Source organism: Zingiber officinale, chromosome 11A (assembly GCF_018446385.1).
Source record: "Zingiber officinale cultivar Zhangliang chromosome 11A, Zo_v1.1, whole genome shotgun sequence".
Classification (NCBI taxonomy): Eukaryota; Viridiplantae; Streptophyta; class Magnoliopsida; order Zingiberales; family Zingiberaceae; genus Zingiber; species Zingiber officinale.
The window spans coordinates 31,453,506-31,479,707 of NC_056006.1; the positions used below are offsets into that span (position 1 = coordinate 31,453,506).

A 26,202-nucleotide genomic window follows, 5' to 3' on the forward strand; every position below is an offset into this window, starting at 1 on the left:
CCTATCTGCTAAAACACTCGCCCTCTGGTTCAACCGTTCAGTTTTACCTATTTTGTCTTGTGTGATTTTTTGAAAGTTTGGGATGCTGTGCGGATTTACAAATCTGAATTTATCAATCTTATTTTCTTTTACCAACTTTTTATAAAGATGTCTGCCATTTGAAATAAAAAAAATCAGAACTACATTAGATATTAAATACTGATCTAATAAAGTATGTGCTTCTTATATACTAAATTTTAAAAAGAACAAACAAAGTTTAAGGTAATTCAAAGACTTACCATATGTAAACAACCACACAATTTCTTGAAATTGGCTCCAAGTGATACAAAGCACTAATGTCCTCAAGATGCAAGTTCAGTTCATAATCATCTTGAAATACCTCATGATCTAAAGCAATTGACAAAAATCCTTCCATTCTCAAGAGCACGTTTACAATAACAATACACCATGCGCAATGATCTTGGCACACTTGATGACAAAGTCTGGTTATTTTCTACATGTGCCGTTTTCTTCATTTGACACTTCTAATAATACTAATTGTAAACTTTTTAGATAGGTGCAATACTAAATAGTTTCACAGATATTTACTTTGAAATATTATCTTAGATGTACCTTTTGTCGTAGCATCAGCAGGTGTTTTGACCAAGCCACATGGGTTCCAACAGCATCACCAATAGTTTCACATTCATTGGGAATCGGAACTGGCAAACATGCTGATTTCTGCATTGCTTCATCGATGGATACACGCATACAATTTTCAAAGCTCTTCTAGCCTAACAACAACAAACAGTGAAAAAATAATCTTAGTAGACACAATATGAAGAATGAAACAAGCATGCTAATACAAGTTGCCTCAATAGGTATATTATATATAGGCATTCAATAACCTAGAAAATAAAAATAAAGAACAAATTCTTAATCACCTTGTCCCATTCCAGTTGGTATGCATCCTTGACATTTTGATTTGCAAGTAGAAAACCAACTACTAGTCCAGGACACACAGTCATAGTAGTAGAGACATCTATGTTCTGTAGGTCCCTTTGGAGGCCGGCAAGAGGGGAGGGGTGAATTGCCCTACAAAATAAAACCAAAGACCCTTCTCGGATATTCAACTAACTTAAAAGAACTTGTAATTAAAAAGGAAGAGACTAATTAAAACAGAAAATAGACACAGAGGAATTACTTGGTTTGCAATCAGAGGATTGCTAATCCAAGGCAAAGAAGGCGCACTAATTAATTCTCCTCTGGACGGAGTAGCCTCTTACAGCGTTGAAAGCACAGAAAGAAATAACACAAATGAAAGCACTGGATTACAAGTAGTTGTTCTTGAATGTATGGATCAGTACTATATTTATAGTACTGGTCCGGGCGCCTGGAAGGGGTTCCGGGCGCCCCCGGGGGGATAAATTTTATCCCCCAATGGTCAGCTCGCGATCAGATTCGATCTGGTCAAATATGAACCCCCGGGCGCCCGGAATGGTTCCGGGCGCCCGGAGGTCCGAGCGCCTGGAATTGATCCGGGCGCCCGGACCTGTCAAGTCAACAAAGTTGACTCTGGTCCAGGCTCTCTGCTTCGGTTCGGCTTGTCTTGGTCCGGGTCTGTTCGCTCCGGCTCCACTAGCTTGGGTGATCTCGGCCTTCCGGAATGGGGCTCACCCGAACCCATGTTCCGGTCTTCTCCTCGAGCAGCCTTCCTTCCCAGTTTCTCATCCCTCGAACACCGCACACGTTCTTCTCGTCCACCGGTGTACTCTTCCACGGTCACCTCATCCCTCAGACTCACCGAGCCCGTCGACTCTCTCCCGTGCCGTCCTTCTCGCTAGCCGCGTCTTCTGCTCGACTTCCTGTGTTCCTAAGCTCCTGCACACTTAGACATAAGGGTTAAACAAACGCAGGACCTAACTTAGCTTGTTTGATCACATCAAAACACCTTGGGGTTCCAACAATCTCCCCCTTTTTGATGTGAGCAACCCACGTTAAGTTAGGGTAAACATATGCAATAAAAATAATTTATATTCAAATAAGTACAAGTATTTTTCAATTGAAAAATTATAGTACCTCGCCCTAGACTTAACATACTTCTCCCCCTTTGATCACATAAAAATTGGAATTGTAAACAAGTCTAAGGTAAATTCAGACAAGAACTTTTAAGTGTAAAATATTTAGTAAAGACACTTTTCAGAATTTTTCGTTTGAAAAAAAATTTTAAGTTTTGAAACTTATCTCTACATTAAAAAAAAAAATTCTAATTTAAAAAAATTCTGAGTTAATATTCATAAGAAACAATTCTAAGTCAATTTTAAGAAAAAGTTATAAGGCAATAAAAAAAAATTCTAAGATATCTTAAAAAAATTCTAAGTCAATTTTCATAAAAATTTCTAAGAAAAAAAATTTTCTAAGTTAAAAAAAATTTAAATTTTTTTTTTAACATAAATTAAATAACTCTCTTTTAAAGCATTAAGTAATTTGAATTAATGCTTTTTCAGTTAGTCAATTAAACTTTTCATTTCGATACTTGGCTTCCAGGTCGTGGCGAGGCACTAGGCCTTCTTGGTTATTGGAGCAACAACCACTTCCTTAGACAAAGCCTCATAAAGAAATTAGTTGTTTAATTTCCTTGCTGAAAATGCTAAGTATAATTTTAATTTTAAATTAAATAGGTTTTTGGAACCCAATAGAGGTTCCTACCTACAGGATTAACCAAGTATTTCCTAGGTATATAGATTTTTGATATATTTCTAATTTGACTTTGATGAAATCTATAATACCAATTTAAATTTCTAAAAGTAGGAATATTTGAACCATTAGATTTTTTCAATCTTTCTATTTCTTCTTTTAGTTTTTCATTTTCAATTTTCAATTTCTCAAAATCCTCTATAAGACATGATTTTGCCAAAATTCTCTTTGTTTCTAAAATTTCATTTTCTAATTTGGCATTTTTATTTTCTAATTTATACATGGATTTAGTCATAGCTTTGATACCAGAGTAAAGCTGATCAGGGGGTAAGAGGCATACCTCACTTACCATGTCGGACTTGAAGCCTGAATCTCCCCCTGTTTCACTGCTTTCATCCGAGGTCGCTCCCCCTTCATCGATGCTAGGTTCTGATATACTTTGTCTATCGTAGCTTGCCATTAGTGCTATTCCGGCATATTCTTGAGCTTCTGATTCGGATGAAGAAGTGTCGTCCCAAGTTGCTTTTAGGTTGTGTTTCTTGGGAGACTTCCTTTTGGCCTTTTTGAGTTCTGGGCAGTCTTCTCTTAGGTGTCCCTCCTTCTGACACTGGTAGCACCGCACCTTTCTTCCACCTTTTTGATTTCTTTTATTCTGCATTTTAAATTTATTAGATCTAAAAAACTTTTTAAAATTTCTTACCATGTATGCTTCTTGATCGTCTTCGGAGTCTGACTCGAGTTCATCCTTCTGGGTTGCGTTCAGTGCCATAGTCTGGGTTGTATCCTTTGTCGTTCCTGCATACCTGGTTTCATGCAATTCAAGAGTAGAAAACAACTCTTCTAAAGTACTTACCTCCAGGTCTTTTGAGATGTAGTAAGCATCGACGATTGATATCCACTCCGGAGTTCATGGAAACGCGTTGAGCGCGTAGCGTATTGTGTCCCGGTTTGTTACCATTTCACCAAGGTTTTCGATACCAGTAACTAGTTCTTTTACCTTTGCATGTAGACCGGCTACTTTCTCACCTTTCTCCAGATGGATGTTCATCAGTTTGTTGCGGAGGATGTCCCTTCTAGCGAGCTTTGCTTCAGACGTTCCTTCGTGGAGTTCCAAGAACTTCCCCCAAAGTTCTTTAGCAGATACATAGTTTCCGATGCGGTTGACCTCTTGAGGCGGTAACACGCTCAGCAGGTGATGTTCCGCATGGCTGTTTGCTACTGACTCATTCTGCTCCTTCTTTGTCCAATCTCTCTCTTCTTTTTCTTTTCCATCTTTATCTATTGGAGCTACAAAACCATATTTCATAATAAACCGAATTTCAAAATCTGTTTTTAGGAATACCTCCATACGACGCTTCCAATCTGCGAAGTTCCCCTCGAATTTTGGTGGAACGATGCTTGGTCCGGCCATCTTGTTGCTTCGATCGGCGGTTAGTCCTCCTGAAGCGCCCTCGCTCTGATAGATTTCATTTTCTAATTTGGCATTTTTATTTTCTAATTTATACATGGATTTAGTCATAGCTTTGATACCACTTGTAGGTCCCTTTGGAGGCCGGCAAGAGGGGAGGGGTGAATTACCCTACAAAATAAAACCAAAGACCCTTCTCGGATATTCAACTAACTTAAAAGAACTTGTAATTAAAAAGGCAGAGACTAATTAAAACAGAAAATAGACACAGAGGAATTACTTGGTTTGCAATCAGAGGATTGCTAATCCAAGGCAAAGAAGGCGCACTAATTGATTCTCCTCTGGGCGGAGTAGCCTCTTACAGCGTTGAAAGCACAGAAAGAAATAACACAAATGAAAGCACTGGATTACAAGTAGTTGTTCTTGAATGTACGGATCAGTACTATATTTATAGTACTGGTCCGGGCGCCTGGAAGGGGTTCCGGGCGCCCCCGGGGGGATGAATTTTATCCCCCAACGGTCAGCTCGCGATCAGATTCGATCTGGTCAAATATGAACCCCCGGGCGCCCGGAGGTCCGGGCGCCTGGAATTGATCCGGGCGCCCGGACCTGTCAAGTCAACAAAGTTGACTCTGGTCCAGGCTCTCTGCTTCGATTCAGCTCGTCTCAGTTCGGCTTGTCTTGGTCCGGGTCTGTTCGCTCCGGCTCCACTAGCTTGGGTGATCTCGGCCTTCCGGAATCCTTCCCGGTTTCTCGTCCCTCGAACGTCGCGCACGTTCTTCTCGTCCACCGGTGTACTCTTCCGCGGTCACCTCGTCCCTCAGACGCACCGAGCCCGTCGGCTCTCTCCTGTGCCGTCCTTCTCGCTAGCCGCGTCTTCTGCTCGACCTCCTGTGTTCCTAAGCTCCTGCACACTTAGACACAAGGGTTAAACAAACGCAGGACCTAACTTAGCTTGTTTGATTACATCAAAACACCTTGGGGTTCCAACATGTTCAACAAATAAGAAAGATAATAATATTTTTAAAATAATAAAGTGATTGAATGACAATGCAAGCAAAAGCAAATAGCAGAAGTGTAGAGACATTGTAAATTCTTACCAATACTCAAAGAAATGCCTCCTTGTTAAGTCCTCAAATTAGAAGGAAACAGAAATTACATATACATAGCTAGGAACAAAAGATTGTAGATAAGTGCAGTGACCAAGCAATCTTCATTACAATTCACCACCTCTAAAGAAATAGGCTGAGGATGCATAACAAGCGGGCACATAATAATTGCCACCATCGGTAAATTCAGACAGAACAGGTGCCGACGAACCCTCTGAAGGAGTCCACATGCTTGAGGATTTAGCATTACTCGATCCAGTATGGGCAACAGAAACCTAAATTTCAGAAGCAACCATTTACTTGCAACAATTATGTTCAAGGTCCAGAGATAGCTTATGCAAGAAAAAAACTACACTGAATAAAAACTATTACCTGCTTGGTGGCTTCAACAGCATCTTTGGACTTCAGCTGAGGATCCAAAGACAGCTTCTGCAATAAATTTGAAGCTTTTGCAGTGTAGCGTTAAGGATAATACCAACCAGACAAAGGGATCTTTTTGGCAAGAAAAGCTAAAAGCTGAGATGACCGAGAAAGTGCGAAACTGAAATGCATAAACTAACCTGATATAAGTTTCTCTATGATTTTAGGTAAGTGCTATAAACCATTAGTTGAACACGTAAACAAAAAATAACAGCATTCTGATCATTCTTAACAAAAAAAGAAGAGCAAACATACCTTTTAGCGTTAACCATTTATGGAAGTTAATGGAAATGTAAGATGCTTAAAACTATGAGTTTCAGAATGAAATGAAGATTCGAAGAGTCTTCATCACCCCTGAATATTTCACCTAGTTAGTGTTGATGAAAAATAGCAAACACTATAAACAATAACTTAGAAATAAAGCTGTATCAAATTAACAAATAAGGCACTCATAGTCCAACTTGCAAAATTGGGAGAGACTTTATGGATCTGAGGAGAAAGAGGGGAATTACCTCCAACCGCAATCCCTCGTTGTCCTTGAAGAGGGCAGCATGATCAGCAAGGAGTGACTCATATGAGGACTTGAGCCGATCAAAATCCTGCTCAAGTTGCTTGTTCTTCCACCTTGCACACTGGTTCTGGAACCACACTACAACTTGCCTCGGTTGCATGCCTAGCTTTCGAGCCAGTTCACTCTTTCGCTCCGGCTCCAACGTGTTCTCCTCCTCAAATCTACGTTCCAATAAATTTACCTTTGTTGGAGAAAGGAAGCCGATCATTCCCGCATCCAAATCAAATATTCAGCGACAGAGCAAATGGAGTAAAACAATGAGAAGTTGGTCGATAAGTATCTTATTATTACATCTTACCACTAGTAAACCCAACGAAAAATTTACTACAACTACGTTGATCTGTCGCCAATTATGCATTCAATGATCTAACGCCCAGATTTGGATACGAACAAAACAAACTTTTTACTCTACCAAAACAAGACAAACCAACAGGCTCTTTCCTCCCAAAGTTGGTGGCATGATCACATGAGAATCGAAATCAATATTTCTTAAAAGAAGAGCATAGCTCTCTCCAAAGTTGCTGGTAAACGATAAGGGGAGCCAAAAAAGGAATATGGAAGTTATCTTTTCTTTACACTGTAAAAATCTGGTAGCTTGATTCTGAAATTTGAGTAAAGGAGTAACCTGATCTGGCGTTAGGCGGCGCTTCTTCTCCGGTAGCTGCTCCTCGTAGTATTCCTCCTCGTAAATCTCATCCGGTGATGTGAAGAATAGCCTCTTGGTGGCGCCATGCTCCTCCGCCGACCTCAACCCTTTAATTCCGCCCCAAATCGAACAGCTTATTATAACTAAAACCAAATCCAAGTCGAAGACAATGAGATAGTAGAAGGAATAGTAACAGTACCTCGGAAGATGGAGTTCCCATCGCCCAACACGAGTAGCCGTGCGCGAGTGGACGACAAAGAGGAATCAAATATCAGATGGGGACTAGAATCCATCCTCTCTTCTTAGATCCTAAATGATCAACAGATCGGATCTGAATTGAACAAATACGACTAGAAAAAAAAAAATACTACGCGTCTGATTTCTCCCTCCCTTGGATCCCAACCTAGTTGGATAGATCGAAGGGGATCTGTCGATCGGCTTAGCAGGAGAAAATGAAGAGGGAGAAGAACTTGTGGCGGAAGAAGCTGGTGCTCCACAGAAGGCGCGTTGATGTCTCCATGGCGTGGTAAACAAAGGTTAGAAGAGAGAGTTTTTACAAACAATCGAGTATGCGTAACGAAAGGTGAGCCATCTCCAACTTACAAACAGCTATAATTGTGTATGTGTAACCAGTAGCTCCTAGATTCGAGTCGTTTGATGATTTAGCAAGTATCCCTAACCAAACTCCTGCAAGACCTAGGATCAAATAGTCAACAGCTTGTCTGTAGTATCTTTGGACTTCAGCTGAGATGACCGGCTAAGAAAGAAACACGAAAAGAGAAAGGAAATGGAACCAAAAGCGATCATTCATGATCGATCGAGGAACCCCCGCATAAACCCTTCCAAGAACCCTTGAAGCTGAGGCGACAAGCAAGGAGAAGAAGGAAGGATACAGTCTGCTGCAGGGGTGATGGGCGCCATGAAGGAAGAACTCAGCTGCATCAAGAGGCGATGGAATGGAGAGCCGCCACTGCCACGGGAGGATTGGAGAAGGAGACGACGAAGACAGTGAGTGAGAGAAGCCTTTAGTTTAGGGCTTCCAAAACAAAGCGGTGATTCAAATACCGCAAGAACCAGCAGCGGCATTTGACACACGATGAAGGGGAAAATAGGGTTCGGGTAGGCTAAGGGGGAAAATAGGATGCCAAAAAATTTTCGGAGAGAGGGAAGCAAACTACTGCTATAACAAAAACGACGAAGGAGAAAAATGGCGAAAGAATAAAGTCAAAGACAACGGTTTATTAAAACTGTTGTCTTTGACCCTAAAAAAGCGGTTAAAAATAACAGTTTTAGAAAACTGTTGTAAAAGGTGTTGTTGATTTTATCAAAAGTCGCTCAACAATAACGGTTTTTACAAAACTGTTGTCTTTTATTTTTTTCAGGTACTCAAAGACAACGGTTTTGTCAAAAACCGTTGTCTTTTACCAAATTAACAACAGTTCCTTCTAAAATTGTTGTCTTTATGGTGTTGTCTTTTAACAATTTTGTTGTAGTGAATATAAGTAAGCATAATAACTATAAACAAATGTATTTATATATATATAAGAATATGATACAATGAGTCCATACAATAATCATCAAATGATTGGCTCTAGAGCTCTAACTAGCAATCTCCCACTAGCACTAGTGCTAATCATTGTAGGCTCTAAGGCCTAATAACCTAGTATGACCATCATGCTTTCTTTGTGCCAAAGCCTTGGTCAAGAGATCTGTGATGTTAGCCTCAGTGGGTACTCTGCAAATCTTCACATCTCCTCTATCGATGATCTCCTGAATGAGATAGAAGCACCTAGTATGTGTTTGGTCCGCTGTTGTGAGCGAGGTTCCTTAGCCTGTGCTATTGCTCTATTGTTGTCACAATAGAGCTTTATGGGATCAGCTATGCTAGAAACCACCCTAAGCTCAATAATGAACTTGTGGATCCAAACTACCTCCTTTGCTGCTTCTGACTCAGCAATATACTCGGCCTCTGTTGTAGAATCAGTGACTGTGTCCTGCTTCGAACTCTTCCAGCTCACAGCACCACCATTTATGCAAAACACGAACCCAGACTGCGATCGATAATCATCCTGGTCAGTTTGGAAGCTAGCATCACTGTAACCCTTTACAGCTAGCTCGTCATCGCCTCCATATATCAAGAAATATTCTTTAGTCCTTCTCAAGTACTTAATTATATTCTTGATCGCTATCCAGTGACTTTCACCTGGATCTGACTGGTATCTGCTCGTCATGCTCAAAGCATACGAGACATCAGGATGAGCACATAGCATGGCGTACATGATAGATCCTATGGCTGAAGCATGAGGGATCTGATCCATGCGGTCTCTCTCCTCTCTAGAAGAGGGACCTTGAGTCTTCGAAAGACTCACACCATGTGACATCGGCAGAAATCCCTTCTTAGAGTTCAGCATGGCAAACCGAAGTAATATCTTGTCAATGTATGTACTCTGACTTAGGCCAAGCAATCTCTTAGATCTATCTCTATAGATCTGTATGCCTAGAATGCGGGATGCTTCACCTAAGTCCTTCATTGAGAAACAAGTCCCTAGCCAAGTCTTGACAGACTGCAGCAAAGGGATGTCCTTCCCAATGAGTAGTATGTCATCCACATACAATATAAGGAAGACAACTGTGTTCCCTACAACCTTCTTGTAGACACAAGGTTCATCTTCATTCTTGATGAAACCAAACTATTTGATCGCATCATCGAATCGATGATTCCAACTCTGAGAAGCTTTCTTTAGTCCATAAATGGACCTATGCACCTTGCATACTCTGCCAATATGCCGTGGATCTACAAAACCCTCAGGTTGTGTCATGTACACATCCTCAAGCAGGTTTCCATTCAGAAACGTGGTTTTGACATCCATCTGCCAGATCTAATAATCGTGGTATGCTGCAATAGCAAGCATGATCCGAATGGACTTAAACATCACTACTGGAGAAAAGGTTTCATCATAGTCAATACCATGAATTTGCTTGAAACCTTTAGCTACCAAGTGACCCTTATAAATAAGTCCATCCATGCCATTCTTTCTCTTAAAGACCCACTTACACCCAATGGGTTTGACCCCTTCAGGTGGATCAACCAAAGTCCATACATGGTTAGAGTACATGGATTCATCTCGGATCTCATGGCCTCTAGCCATTTCTCAGAATCTGGTCTCATCACAGCTTCCTGATAGGAGATAGGCTCATCCTCAATGAGCACAACGTCATCATGGTCAGACAAGAGAAATGAGTATCTCTCAGGCTGACGACGTACCCTATCAGATCTGCGAAGTGGTAGGTCTACTCGAACTGGTTGTGGTTCCTTAACTCCTTGTGGAACAACATCATCCATAACACTTTGTGGTTCCAGTCCAACTTCCATCGAGGCTTCAGTACTATGGTCCACATCTTGAACTTCTTCAAGATCGAACGTACTCCCACTAGTCTTTCTAGAAATAAAATCCCTTTCTAGAAATACCCCAGTCTTAGTCATAACTATCTTGTGTTGACTGGGAATGTAGAAGTAATATCCCTTCGTTTCCTTGGGATATCCAATAAAATAGCACTTATCGGATTTGGGTCCTAATTTATCCGAAACTTGACGTCGAACGTAAGCCTCACAACCCCAAATCCTCATAAAAGACACCTGGACATCTCTCCCAGTCCATATCCTATATGGTGTCTTTATTACAACCTTAGATAGAACTCGGTTGAGAATAAAGGCTGCTGTGTCTAGAGCATAGCCCCAAAGATACATAGGAAGATCTGTGTGAGTCATTATAGACCGTACCATATCTAATAAGGTACGATTCCTCCTTTCGGATACACCATTCCACTGTGGTGTTCCAGGAGGAGTGAGTTGAGATAGAATCCCACGCTCAGCTAGATAGTCACGAAACTCATGGCTAAGGTATTCACCACCTCGATCTGATCGAAGTATCTTAATACTCTTACCAAGCTAGTTTTGTACTTCATTCTTGAATTCTTTGAAATTTTCAAAGGATTTTGACTTATTTGTCATCATATACACGTAACCATATCTACTGAAATCATTAGTAAATGTAATGAAGTACCTATAACCACCCCTAGTAGCGACACTGAAAGGTCCACATACATCACTATGTATAAGCCCTAACAAGTCAGACGCTCTCTCGCTGTGTCCACTAAAGGGAGTCTTGGTCATCTTGCCCAGTATGCATGACTCGCATGTCTCATATGATTCAAAATCAAATGAGTCCAGCAAACCATCTTTATGGAGCTGGGATAAGCGTTTGTCATTTTTATGACCTAAGCGACAGTGCCAGATATAGGTTTGGTTCATGTCATTTGACTTGAACCTCTTGGTACTTATGTTATAGATGGATTTCTCAAGGTCTAGAATATAGAGTCCGTTCATCAGAGGTGCACTACAATAGAACATATCATTTAAATAAACTGAACAATATTTTTTTTATTATAAATGAAAATCCTTTCTTGTCTTAACAAGAAACTGATATAATGTTCTTAGTCAAAGCAGTCATATAACAACAATCATCCAATTCTAGTACAAGCCCAGAAGGCAGAGATAGAGAATAAGTTCCTACAGCAACAAAAACAACCCGTGCTCCATTGCCTACTCGTAGGTCCACCTCGCCCTTCATCAATGCCCTACTATTTCTCAACACCTGCACATTAGTACAAATGTGAGAAGCACATCCGGTATCTAATACCCATGATGAAGAAATAGATAGATTAACTTCTATAATATATATACCTGAAGTGGAAGTCTCACTTCTCTTCTTCTTAAGATCTTCCAGGTACACTTTGCAGTTCCTCTTCCAGTGCCCGGTCTGACCGCAGTGGAAGCAGGTAGCATCCTTGGCAACCCCTCCTTTGGGTTTCAGTGCCTTGCCTTTGCCCTTGGCTTGGAACTTTCCCTTACCTTTGGGCTTGCCTTTGCCCTTATGCTTTTGTACCATCAGAATGGAATTGGGCTTAACCTTCTTAAGGTTGAGCTCAGCAGTTCTTAACATGCTAAGTAGCTCAGGCAGTGGCTTGTCAATTTCATTCATGTTATAATTTAGAACGAATTGACTATAGCTATCTAGCAAGGATTGCAAGATCAGGTCAGTGGCCAGCTCTTGGCCAAGTGGGAATCCCAACCTCTGTAGGTTTCCTATGTATCCAATCATTTTGAGTACATATGGGCCTACGGGAGTCCCATCTTGCATATTTCACTGTAACAATGCCTTATAGATCTCGAATCTCTCGTGCCTCGCTTGTCCTTGATATAGTTGACGAAGATGTTCAACCATATCATAAGCGCTCATCAACTCGTGTTACTTCTAAAGCTCAGAGTTGATGGTCGCGAGAATAAGACATGACACATCTAATGCGTCATCTTGATGCTTCTTGTAAGCATCTCGATCATCTCGCGTGGCAGTGGCAGGAGGTGCCTCGGAATGGGCTGCTTCAGGACATACAGTTTTCTTTGCTGAGTGAGAACTATTCTCAGGTTCCTATACCAGTCCAGGAAGTTAGCTCCATTTAGCTTGTCCTTATCGAGGACATAACGCAGGGAGAAGGAGTTCGTGTTGGACGACATGATAATCTTCAACAGAAAAATGCAGAAAATAAATATAATATTCCAATTAATCATCTAATTACGCCTTTAATTAAATGATGCTCCCACTGAATTATAGAACTTTTGTAGAATCAAGTCATGGACGTGGTCAAACCACACCTACTAGATTCTAACCAAATATAATTCGTGCGGGACAAGATCCACATCATACTACGCCCTGAGTTAACTTTGGTTAAATCGCCCAAGACTTAGTATGATCGGTAGGTAACTAATTACCAATTACATCTCTATGCAACTCTTGTTTATAGGATCAAGATCCGCATATATATTAAAACTTGAGTTAGCTTTGGCTAAATTACCCAAGAATTAATATAAATGTGATTTTGACCTATCTACTAACCATTGGAAAATGCCTATAGTTAAACTCGATCCTATTGAGTTAACTAGTTACTCAATCTAATTGAGTTGTACTCACCCATGCGTTGATAGGTGGGACCAAGATTGTCCCTCCACACCTACCAAGATAATATGCGTTGCTCTGCTTTGACAGATTCAACAACATGTGATCGAGGTAGTGATGGGTATCATGGCATGGTAGGCATTTCGAGTTGGCATGATTGAGATCTAATCTAATCGACGATGTGTATCAGGTACATGATTTAGATCGAATCTAATCGTTAAGGCACTAATTAATTACTAATCTAGCATGCATCACATACACACACACAAGTAATTAATTAAATTTTATGATTAGTCATGACCCTACTACGATCTTCTCAAGCCATGAGAAGATCGGTTGGTCAATCTAGGTTCAATAGCTTTTCCAAGCTCCTCCCTTTGACCGCCATGTGTTGCTCGCACCCTCCTCGTAACTCCTCCACGAGTGGACCTTCCACCGCCTCATTTTGTACATTACAAAAAGCTGAAACTCGAGTTACATTCGAGTCTAAAACTATTTTACAATAGGAATATAAATAGAAGGGCACGACGCGCAGGTCGCGATCAAGTGAAACACGCACAAACACACAAAATGGCGCGCAGGCCATATTATGAATTACAACACATATTTCCAATCAAATTGGGTTCTTTGGGCCATGACCATCACAAAATAATACATAATTCTAAATTATGTGATTTTCATAAATTTCTGTAATTTTTCTAATATTTTTACGATTTTATGAGTCGCAACTTCCCGGCGTTCCCGATTAGCGATTTTCAAGCGCAAACGCGGAACAAAGCCCCTTGCGGGGTTAGGGGCAGCTCCCCTACTTGTGATATAACCATCGCGAGTGTTCCAAAACAATCCTACAGCACCTTAAGTCGCTGTCCCAAACAAAAATAAATTTGTTTGGGCAAGACCTTGCTGTTTCGGAAGGTTTTTCTCGGTCATCGAAGCCTACAAGTGTCCAAATACTTGTTGCTTCGCTTCTACGAGAAAAATACCCATAAAATACAAAAAAATCACAAACTTATAGAAAGTTACAGATCTGTAATTTTTCATAAAAATACAAATGAAACTCATACACGCTTCGCACGTGGCTCTGATACCACTGTTGGGTTTTTCGAGCCGCAAAAATCGCTTTTTGCGTTGCGGAAACCTCGAAATCTCATGCCACCGGATCCGTGCGAAGAAAATAATATCAAAAAACTTTACGTGTACGAGTTTTTAAACCTAGATCTACTCTAGATCTACATGGTAGAGAGATTACCCTTGATGCAAAGCCCTTCGCTTATCCCGCTCATCCAAGTTTACCGAATCTCGAGAGTGTTCAAGTGCACACTCCTCTATACGTATCCACACGAACGATTAGGTGGAGAAAAACCAAACAAAAGGTGTGCTAGCACCTTTGAAGGTTCGGCCAAGGTGGAGGAGAGGGAGAGAAGAGAAGAGAGGAGGAAGAAGATGGAGTTACACACACAAAATGAAACTCCCACAATCACATTAAGTGACCAGCCACTTCAAAGGAAGAGGTTATATACCTCCATGGGATATCAAGAGTCACAACTCTTGATCTCCCTCATGAGGTGGCACACAGATGTGCTAGCCTTGATGATGTGCACATCATCATTAGTCCACTTAATGCCAACTCACAAATGAGGTGGCAATGGTCAAGTCAAACTTGACCTTTCATCTTCTTCTCAAGTTAAGTTAAACTTGACCACTTCTCTCCCATGGTTGATCAAATATAACCATTGGTTCAAGTCAATTTTAATTTAATGAATCTCTATTCATTGAATTAAATTGGCTCAATGAGTCTAAGTCTAAATTAGACTCATTTAACACATGAACCAAATTGAGTCCAACTCAATTAGTTTACTTTGCATTACTCTTAATCCAATTTGGTTAATCACATGAACCTAATCCTCTTGGTTCATCAAATGAACCTAATCTCCATCTAATTGCCCTTTGTGTGTGACCCTATAGGTTCTTGTAACGTTGGCAATGCTCCTAAACCCATTTAGAAGTATAAGTAATGAGCGGTATCTAGCAACATATCATTACTACCCAAGTTACAAGAATGTTGAGATCCAACATCACCTTGTGACTACTAGTTGTGACCCTTCACAATATATGACAAGTGTCCTTCTATCCTTGACATCTCGATTGATCAATATGACGCATAGACTGTGTCATCCTCTAATCAATCTAAATCTTGAATCCTATGTAGACTCACTCAATCAAATGAGCTCAACATCTCATATTGACTCATTTGGACATGACCACGCACTTAGTGGTCTCACTCTATCAAGAATAATAATGTCACTCCCGTCATATAGGAGGGATAGATCCCATCTACATCACTCACATCCCTCCGCATAATTTCTTACATACCCAGTAATCACCTTTATAGTCCACCCAGTTACGGGTGATGTTTGACGAAGCCAAAGTATGTAACTCCTTATGTAGGAAACCTTAGTGACTTCAGGTCCAAGAACTAATAGTCATACTAATAACCACATGAAAAAGTATATGACACTCATGTAATGATCAATGATACTTTCTCATGGCGGGTCATTCAGTATACATTCTCCAATGCATACCCATGTGTTAACTTGATATCTCCATATCCATGACTTGTGAGATCAAGTCATCGAGTTGACCTACATGCTAGTCTTGTCCCATTAACATTGTCCCTGAATGTTAATACTTGACTAGGAATTATTAAGAGTAGTGTTCCCTATATTATCTCACTATCGATTCAACCAATCGATTGATATAGGTAAGAACCTTCTACTCAAGGACGCTATTATACTTAGTTATTTGGCACCAATATAAGTAAGCATAATAACTATAAACAAATGCCTTTATATATACATAAGAAATATGATACAATGAGTCCATACAACAATCATCAAATGATTGGCTCTAGGGCTCTAACTAACACCTACGACATAAATTTTCTATGATTGCAGCTATAAATTATTAACCACAATGCCACGTGAACCCCCGAAACAAAATTAATTTTGCATACTCGTTTATGAGTTGCTTCCATGCCCGAGACCCTACTACCCTTAAGACCGACTATGTTTCGTTCTAAACAAAACACCTTTGGCCGAGACCTTATTGGTCACATACCAACTATGTATCGTTCTCAACAAAATACTAATTTTTGGCCGAAACTTATAATTTTGTGGATCATATTAAACCTATCATGCTTTTCTATATCACATATAAAACTCCAAAACTTAGTATATCCCTTCGCAAGTGGCTTTGATACCACAGTAAGGAAATAGGTTGCTAAACATGCAAATGTGCAACGGAAAAACCTATTTCCTCCAGAACATCCATGCGATGGGAGAAGAAAAATATACTAAGTTTACATAGGAACATGATAGAGTATACCTTTGTAGCGTGCACACGATCTCTCGACAGCTCGGATCTCAGCACGATCAAGCGTTCGTGCCTCTTTCGATATCCACACGAACAAGTGTTCCTCTGTTTGTCTCACAAACTCACAAAAATGGAGAAGAAAACACTTATGGTTGTGCTAGCAACCAAGAGTGATTTCGGCCAAGAGAGGAAGAATAAGAGGAAGGATAATGAAAAGTAAGTAAAAATGAGAGTAAAATGGCTTAAGTATTTTTCATCTAATGAAAACACTTAATGCCATTAATTCTATTAATGAGCCTTAATGAGTATTCACTCTCCATTAAGGGCCATTTTGAAATTCCTCATTTTTCATTCAAATTCAAAAATTGAATATAATGATTCATTAAATTTCAAAAATTCAATTAATGACTTCTCATTTATCCTCACCTAAGTCTAACTTAAGTATAACTCACTTGAGTCTAACTCAAGTCTAATTCAATCGAGTCTTACTCAATTAATTCTCATGCAATTCAAATTCAATGAATCACCATTTCATTAATTCGAATTAACTTCCTCAAGTCTAGTTTGAATTGGACTTGATCCAATAGAGTCTAACTCAATAAATCTAATTCGGATTAGACTTAATCCAATGATTCAACATATGAACCCATCTCCAAATCTACTTGTTCTTTCTGAGTGACCCAATAGGTTCTCGTAGCATTGGCAATGTACCCAAATCAACATTTAGATACATAACCAATGAGTGGCATCTAGCAAGGCATCATTGCTACCCAATTGATGAGAAAGTCAAGATCCGACCTAACCTGTTCATGGATATTATCTTGTATGACTTGGTTCCTCTATCCTTGATATCTAGATTGATCAATGAGGCATAACCCGTGTCATCCTGTTATCAACCTTTGTGTTTCTTGATCTCTAAGTAGACACACTTAATCAAATAAGCACAATATCTCATATTGACTTATTTGAGCATGACCATGCTTTCTTTGTGTCCTACTAATCAAGGGGTCCACAGATATCGCTTCCATCATATAGAAGGGATAGATCTCATCTACATCACTCACATCCCTCTGCATAATTCATTGCATACCCAGTGATCAACTTTATTGTCCACTTTGTTACAGGTGACGTTTGTCGATACCAAAGTACACAACTCCTTATTTAGGGAACCGTAGTGACTTCAGGTCAAAGGACTATTCATACTAATAGTCACATGAGAATGTTTATGACATTCATATAACGATTCATGAAATATTCTCATGGTGGGTCATTTAGTATATATTTTCTAATATATACCCATGTGTCAACCTGATATCTCATATCCATGACTTGTTAGATCAATTTATCCATTGACTTACATGCTAGTCTTAACACATTAATATTGTCCTTGTAGATTAATGCTCGACTACAAATAGTTAAGAGTAGTGTTCTCTACAATATCTCACTATCAATTCAACCAATTGATATACTGTAGTTAAGAACCTACTACCCAAGGATATTATTATACTTATTCAATTGGCACTGAACTGAAATAAATATAATAACCAACTTTGCCTTTTATTAATAATGATATATGATACAAAATGAGCCCTTTACAATCATCTCATAATCGATACTAGGGCTAATACTAACACCACCCCCTAGAATTTTCCACCTACCTAACCGTAGCTTAGACTTTTGCCTAAGAACACTTAGGACTTTCCTGGAAAGCTCATTCAAGCACATTAGATAACAAAACAACTTAACTTGAACCCTTTGACATAATCAAAACATAGGTTCAATCGTTGGATGCTTCCTGCACCAATAATTTTTATTTTCATGCTTTATCAATAAGTTAATTAAATATTTTATTTCAATATTTTGGCTTCTAGGCAGTGGTGAGGCACTAGACCTTCTTGGTTATTGGAGCAACAACCACTTTCTAGGAGAAAATCTCATAAAGAAATTAACTATTTAATTTTTCTTGTTGAAAGTGCTACTTACAAAAATTTTAATATAGAAAAGATTTTAGAACCCAGTATAGGTTCCTTCCTACTGGATTAATCAAAAAATTAGGGGGTACATAAATTCTGAAAATTTTTCTAAGTTGTTCCTAATATTTTTTAATATACCAATTTAATTTACCATAAATTCTAAGTGTTGATTTTTGAAATTTATTTAAGAATGCATGATCATTTTTCAATTTCCAATTTTAAATTTTCATTTTCTGAGTTCAAATTATCTAACAATATTTTTAAATCAGTAATTTCTTTTTCTGATTTGATTAAGTCTTTAGTAAGTACTTTGATAAAGTGAAAACACTATTTAGGGGTTAGTGCATGTACCTGACTTACCCCTATCTCCGATGCTCCCTCTTCATCGTAGCTTTTTTCTTCTGATCCTCCACCTTCATCTATGCTCATTTCTGAGCTAGTCTCATCTTCTTCTTGATGAATTGCCATTAGAGCTAGTCCGGCGTATGCTTCGATTCAGATTCGGAGGATGAAGACTCGTCCCACATTGCTATGAGGCTAGGTTTAGATCGATTTGGCTTCTTATTCTTTTCTTTGCCTTTGTTCTTCGATTTCAGACAGTCATCTTTGATGTGCCCTTCTTCATTACAGTTGTAGCATCAGACCATCCTTTTGTTACATTGATGCTTTCTCATCTGCGATCTAAATTTATTAGTTTTAATAAACTTATTTAACTTTCTTACCAATAGCACCACTTTAACTTCATCGATTGACGCTTCAGAGTCAGAATCGTCCATCTCGGCTTGTAGGGCAACATTGTGATTTGACTTTTCTATTTGTTTAGGTTCTGCAACTCGAGATTCATGAAGTTCAAATGTAGGAAATAAATTTTCTTGCATACTTACCTCAAAGTCCTTAGAGATGTAGTATGCATCTACTAAGGATGCCCATTCTGGAGTTCTTGGGAAGGTGTTGAGTGCATACCGTATCGAGTCTCGATTTGTTACCGTTTCTCCGAGATTGCTTAGTTGAGTTATCAGCTCCTTAGTTCTTGCTTGGAGTTGCGCTATCTTTTCGCCGTTGTTCATCTGGAGATTTGTCAACTGAGTCTGGAGGATATTGCACTTGCTATCTTCACTTCTAAGGTGCCTTCGTGGAACCCAGGAATTTTTCCCAAAGGTCTTTGGCGGAGTCGTAGCTGTCGTAGCTTCCGATCCGACTTACCTCTTGTGGTGGCAAGACGTTGAGCAGATGGAACTCTGCCTTTCCGTTGGCCACAAAATCAGCTTGCTCCTTTTTCATCCAGTTGTATTCTTCCTTGTCTTTAGGGGTTGCAAAACCATATTTCATAATTAGAAGAATATCAAATTCTGTTTTGAAGAATACCTCCATTTGGCGTTACCATGTCGCGAAGTATCCGTTGAATTTCGGGGTATGACGACTTGCACCGACAATCGTCTTGATCTTGAAGCTTCAGTTGGTGGTCTGTCCTTTTGAGACGGTCTGGCTCTGATACCACTTGTTGGTGCAGCGAGACTGGAAAGAGGGGAGGGGTGAATTGCCTGTAAAATAAAATATACTCTCCTCGTACTTTCAACTCTTAAAAGAGCAACAATAAGATAATAACAAAACAAAAGAAATAGAAAATAAGAAGACTCAGCAATTTTGACTTGGTTATAACCTAGATGGTTGTTAATCCAAGGCGGTTAAAAAAGAGCACTACAAATCTCCTTCATTGAAGGCGGAGAAACCTTTTACACACTGAAAGCTCTTAAGCATTGCTAGGAAGTTAGTACAAGAGTTGAATTGATAATTTCCTAGCTCTAGGGGCCTTTATATAGCTCCTGGAAATCCTATCTTGAGTCTTGAGGGCGCCTCCAAAGGGGTTGAGGGTGCCTCCAAGGGGATAAGTGGATAAAATTTTATCCGCTCGCAAACGGTCTGTTTGACCCAGTTGAGAGCACCTCCAAGGGCATTGAGGGCACACTCAATGTAGTTAAGGGCGCCCTCACTCTAGTGAGGGCGGAGGCGCCTCAACAGTTGTTGAGGGTGCCTCCAGCTGCTTTTCCAGCACTTCTTCATCTTCCTTTCAACTTCCGAAGTTTCATTTGATTGGGTGATTGCGGCCAATCGAAATAGAGTCACCCGAACCCAATTTCCTGCCTTCTCCTCAAGCAAGCTTCCGCGCAGTTTCTCATCCCTAGAATGTCACGCACGTTCTTCTCATCCACCGGTGTACTCTTTTGCAGCTCTTTCGTCCTTCGGATGCACCGAGCCCGTCGGCTCCCTTCCCATGTCGTCCTTCTCGCTAGTTGCGTCTTCCACTCGACTTCTTGCGCTCCTAAGCTCCTTCACACTTAGACACAGGGATCAAAATCAAATAGGATCTAACCTAACTTGATTGATCACATCAAAACAACTATGGGGACTGAGACTGTCTGAGAAGCTGACCGCGACGGAGATCCGGAAGAAAGGAACCCAATGTACCGAGGAAGAACAATTCCGATAGAACCTCGATCCGAGAAACTGTTACGCTCCGCAAGTGTACGGAAATGTCGCAAATAATATAAAAGATTATCGTATCCACAGGGACTGGAATAAGCACTAGAAATGTCTCAAGGCGAATTAGCTAAACAACAATCCAATCGTTTCAAATGCAAAGTGAAGGTAAACAAATCTAATATTAAAGATCAACAAACAAGAGTTTAGTGTTTTGGGTTATGATAAAGGGAGATTCTAGGAGTTTCGGTTTCTTTGTAAGGTTTCTTGAATGTAAATGGTTCACCAATTCTTATCCCTCAATTGCCAAATACATGTAGAAAGTTGCCGGTTCTCTCTTGCAATAGATAACCGGCTAAGGACTGAGAAAAGTATCTAAATATGATCAATTAGACGTGAACCTACGTTGTCCTTACACAGAAGCGCACCTATTACTATGCCTTCCTCGGATATCAACATAGAAGCTCACAAATTATTAATCTATCAAGATACAAGAAACTAATCACAAAATCCATCCTACTCTCTTGAATATTCCTATTTCCTCTTCAAGATTATCTCTCAAACGTCCTTACACGGGCTTGCACCTGTCACGTGGATCCCTCGGATGATCGAGTGAGAGTTTATCTTTACAAAGTCCACAAGAAATACAAACAATCAATCAAGAATGAGAATTAAGCACAAATCACCATTAATCATTCAAGATCTAATTGATACAAGCAAGACAATGTCATTGAAACAAGAAAATGGCAAATCCATAAGAGATTACATCAATCCATCATACAAATACTCCCTTAATCCTAGAATACAAGATCTACTCCATGAATCGAGGAAGAATGCCCGAATAAATAAAGATTACAAGCATTTCTTAAATCCCCAATCCAAGAAACCAAGAAAAGGGGAAGGAGAAAACTTATCTACGAAGAAGCCTCGTCTTCGGATCCAATCCTCGCTCCGAAGTCGAAATCGTCAAGAACTCCCTTAGAATCGCCCAGAAATCCTCCCAAGAATGGGAGGAAACCACCAAATCTTGCCTTCTCCCAAAGGGGGAGAGATCCCCTTTCAATTCATGAAGGAAGGTTTAAATAGAGGAGGAAATCGGGCGCCACACGGCCCCACGACACAGCCATGTCCAGTTCCCTCTCTGCCAAAGCTGCACAGCCATGTGACTCCACACGGCCAGGACCCTACTGTTCTCTGGAAGTGCTACACGGCCGTATGGTGCACACGGCCACCACCTGCTTGGTCTCTGGAAACCTCACACGGCCGTGTAGATGCACACGGCCACCACCTGCTTGGCCTCTGGAAACCTCACACGGCCTTGTAGATGCACACGGCCACGTAAGGCATTTGCTCTGATTTCTTCAAATCAAGATACGGCCGTGTGAGATTCACACGGCCATGTCCTCTTCCCTTCCTGTTAAGACTACACGGCCATGTGTGGTACACGGCCTGATGTTCTCTCCCTTCAAGTACTTCCAAGCTTGCCCGAGGACGCATAATCTTCACCAATTTCGACTCCTATGTACAGAAAATGCACAAAAAGCAGATCTCCGAACCAAAAGAGTAAATATGCTAAAAGGAAAGCTGGAAGTATAAAAATGCATAGATCAAACATGCTCAAAGTATGTAAATGTGCGTAAAAACATGCGTAAAAGAGTATATAATCTACGTACATCACACCCCCAGACTTAAACCTTTGCTTGTCCTCAAGCAAAATGCTGCAGTCTAAATTCATATGTTCTACAACACATTCATAAAACCTAGTGCACTTTCCTAATTCTATCAAAAAGTTTCATTAACAAGCATGATCATGGAAACAAGTAAAGTATGGTTCAAACATAAGAATTTTGTGCACAGTGTAAAAGTAACTCAACACCCTTCAAGTTTCAATCCATGTCCTAGTCAAGTCGTCATCAAATTTGAATTCCTAATGTTTCCAGTGAAAGACAAGTAACCAGTGATAGACACTTACTCACCATTCACTTGGTTCATATTTCTCAACTAACCCAAGGTCTCAAAGGTGTGCTCAATCTCAAGGGAAGTTAAGCAGTCATTTCCCCAGTAACCTAACTCGGTCTCAAAGGGGTGACTTGCTAGATTCCACTCATGACAACTGTTTTTTATATCCTTTTTTTTTTTTTAATAAGTGTTTGCATTGTGCAAAACTTATTCACAAATGCACTTTTAGCACACATGTTGGGATATTTTGATTTTTCCAAATGAGCTTTAATGATTTGAGCCTCATCCAGTAACCAAAATGAAAGTTGAGAAATCACCATGGAAACCAAGTACTAAGCAAACAAGATGAATCATGACTATTTCAATGACATCAACTATTCAAGCATCAAGCACAAGTGTAGTGAAGATAAAATCCTTAAGGTTGAACCAAAACTAAAACTCATCACCATAAGATTCTTAGCTTATTAATGTTTCCCAAGATAGAAAAAAGAACTACACAAAGTTTACTACTAGCATCATTCGAACATCATGAATCAAGACAATAATCGTGCTAACATTTCACTTGAATCCAAGAAAGCATATAAGTGAAGATTTGATGTTCTCAAAAAAAAAATTTTTTTTTTTTTGCCATGATTATTTCAAAAACAAGCACAATAAAGCAACAAGTAATGAAAATAAGAACCAACATGAAAAACTAACAAAAACTAAAAACTGAAAACCAAACTAAACAGTACATGACACCCCCCCAGACTTAAACTTTTCATCGTCCCGATGAAATCAATATAGTGGAGGAGGTGGAGGTGGACGAGGAAAAGGGGGTCTACGACGTGGTTGGCCAATAGGAAAACTAGGAAAACCTGGAATCTCACCCAAGGATCTATGATACTCATATAAAGCATCTACTTGTTGGCTAGTAAGTGTCATGCTCTGCATAAAATCTCTCATCCTAGCCTGATCAGTATCATAATCCTGCACAAACTCAGCCACTTGACCTTGAAAATTCCTCATAAACTGAAAATGATTTTGTACCTCCCTAAACTGATCATCAGATAAAGAGAAGCGACCCTCCAACATTTTTCTTTGGGCATCTTACTTCTCATGAAGTGATTCTAGAGACGTACGAAAATCTGAAAAATCAAACCTAGAAGATCCCGTGCCATATGCAAAAGAATGCCTAGCAGGCTCCATAAAACTAGAAGGCTGCGGGTGTCCAAATGACGAGGGCTCATGATGTGGCTCAGTGTCTCCAGGTATAGAAGGGTTATCCTCAAAATCTAACTCAGAAATTACCCAATTAGCCGGGTTACGAATAGTAGTTCGTTCAGGAAAACGAAGGGGTAAAGGAGAACCACTCCTCCTAGGAAACGCGAAACCATTCTCATCCCGAACGATCATTTTCATAGCAAGACATGCATCAATGTCAATCATGTCATTACCATGAATTATTTCCAACCCATCAACATCAAGATTTAAATTATAAGCTATTCGGGTAATCAAACCACCAAAAACAATTGATCCCAATGATGCCCTAGCAGATCTTAATAAGGTTTGAACAAAATGAAAACCAGAATCAAATTCAACCTTATAAAGCATAGCCCATAAAGCATAAAGCTCTATCTTTTTAACTACCCCATCACTCTCTCCCCTACCAAAAATAGTTTTACTCATGACTCTATGTAGATACCTAAAGATGGGGTTTTGCAAATTGGAGGCCTTAGCTCTTGAAGGCTCATAAGGTTGATCTAACCCAGTTATTGCATTCCAAAAATGATTCCAATTAAACCTTGGATCAAACCTACGAGGGCTCCCGGTGGTTAATCCAAAACAAGAATTAAAGTCACTAAATGTCCATAGAAATTCTTGATTCATTAGTCTAAATGAGATTTTTCCAAAATAATCATCTTCATTAGTAACATGGACATCCAATGAACTTAAAAATTCCAAAACAAGACGAGGATATGTAGGCAAATGTGTGTACATAATATCACTCCAATCCAAAAACCCAATCATCAAATCTACATCTTCCCTAATTTCAAGCATATCAAGAATAGTTGGGTCCATATATCTAGTACACACTATCTTTCTATTGACAAGAATTGAAAATCTAGTTACTTGATCATCATTTCTAAACACAATATTGAATTCATTGTCATTACCTTCGTTGCGTGAAGTCCTTTTGCCTTTTCCCTTCACTGGTTGTTTTCCTTTGTCCCTTGATGGCTCCTCCTCTTTGTCCCCACTGGATCCACCACCTCTTTTGCGAAGTTTCTTCAAAATGTTGGACATCTTAATGAGTTTAGATAGGGGAAGAATTATCTAGGGTTGGAAGAATGAAACTCAAAGAACAAAACTTCAAAGAGCAAAGATCTTAGGTTAGGAGAATGAAAAGTCCAAGTCTTAGAGAGGAAGAGAATCCAGATCTAAGAGATCTTGAGAGATTAGAGAGGAGTTTTTAAGAGATTGGGAGAGAAAGAGATGTTTTGGAGAGTTGGGGGTGTGCGGAACATGGCCAAGATCTGGCCGTGTGAGGTAGAAAGAAGACTTTAATAGCTCCCCTACACGGGCCGTGCAGATCCACACGACCTCCCCCTCTTCCTTCTCTGGATTCTAGACACGACCTCTCCATCTTTCCTCTCGGGATTCTTTACATGGCCATGTATGAGACACGGCCTAGACCTTTTTCTCCTCGGGATATCCTACATGGCAGTGTCTGGATGACACGGCCCAAGCACTTCCCTTCTCTGCAACCTTTGCCTGGCCGTGTATAGCACACGGCCGGGCTCTGTTTTGCACCTAACCTGAAAACAAAATCAAAAGAATGCATCAAACTAAAAGAAATTAAAACACAAATCCAAACTAACTAAAAGAACCCTTGGGTTGCCTCCCAAGAAGCGCTTGTTTAAGGTCTTTAGCTTGACCAAACTTGATCATTCACTTCTTTTCCTCGCCCTTGGAGGACAGATATACTTTTCATTTTTGTTGGGAGATCTTCTCCCAACATCTTCCACCACATTGTCTCCTTCATTTGGTGGCCTTCCATGAGGATGGAAATTCCATTCCTCAAGTTTATAAATGCTTGTCCTGCTACAAGCATTTAAAAGAGACGAGACATGGTTAGAGATATTAGATAAATCATATTCCAACCTTTCCTTACCAATTACCAAAGAAAGCTTATGATTTTTGACATCAATTATAGCTCCAACTGTAGCAAGGAAAGGTCTTCCTAATATGATAGGAATCCTAGGGTCCTCTTCCATGTCCAACACGACAAAATCTGTGGGAATAACATTCCCATCCACCTCTACTGGCACATCTTCTATAATACCCAAAGGGTACCTGCAGGAATGATCGGCAAGTTGAAGTGTCATAGTAGTAAGTTTAATGTTTTTGAGACCTAATTTATTACAAATTGAATAGGGAATGAGGCTAACACTTGCCCCCAAATCACAAAATTTTTTTTCAAAAAATTCTTTTCCTATGCTGCAAGGAATATAAAAGCTCCCTGGGTCCTTTAGTTTTGGGGAAGTGTTCTTCTAAAAAATAGCACTACATTCCTCACTAAGCGCAATGGTCTCA

The 26,202-nt window shown here is 39.8% G+C and overlaps 1 protein-coding gene across 1 annotated transcript; it reads right to left on the minus strand.

Annotated features, from left to right (window-relative positions):
• Positions 1-6,030: 6,030 nt before the first annotated feature.
• LOC122032221 (homeobox-leucine zipper protein HOX16-like) lies at positions 6,031-7,622 on the minus strand. The gene is made up of 3 exons (XM_042591488.1): positions 7,030-7,622; positions 6,810-6,937; positions 6,031-6,365 (listed from the first exon to the last, which is right to left on the minus strand). The coding sequence occupies exons 1-3, from the start codon at positions 7,121-7,123 to the stop codon at positions 6,063-6,065; spliced, it is 525 nt and encodes a 174-aa protein (XP_042447422.1). The 5' UTR covers positions 7,124-7,622; the 3' UTR covers positions 6,031-6,062.
• Positions 7,623-26,202: the final 18,580 nt, after the last annotated feature.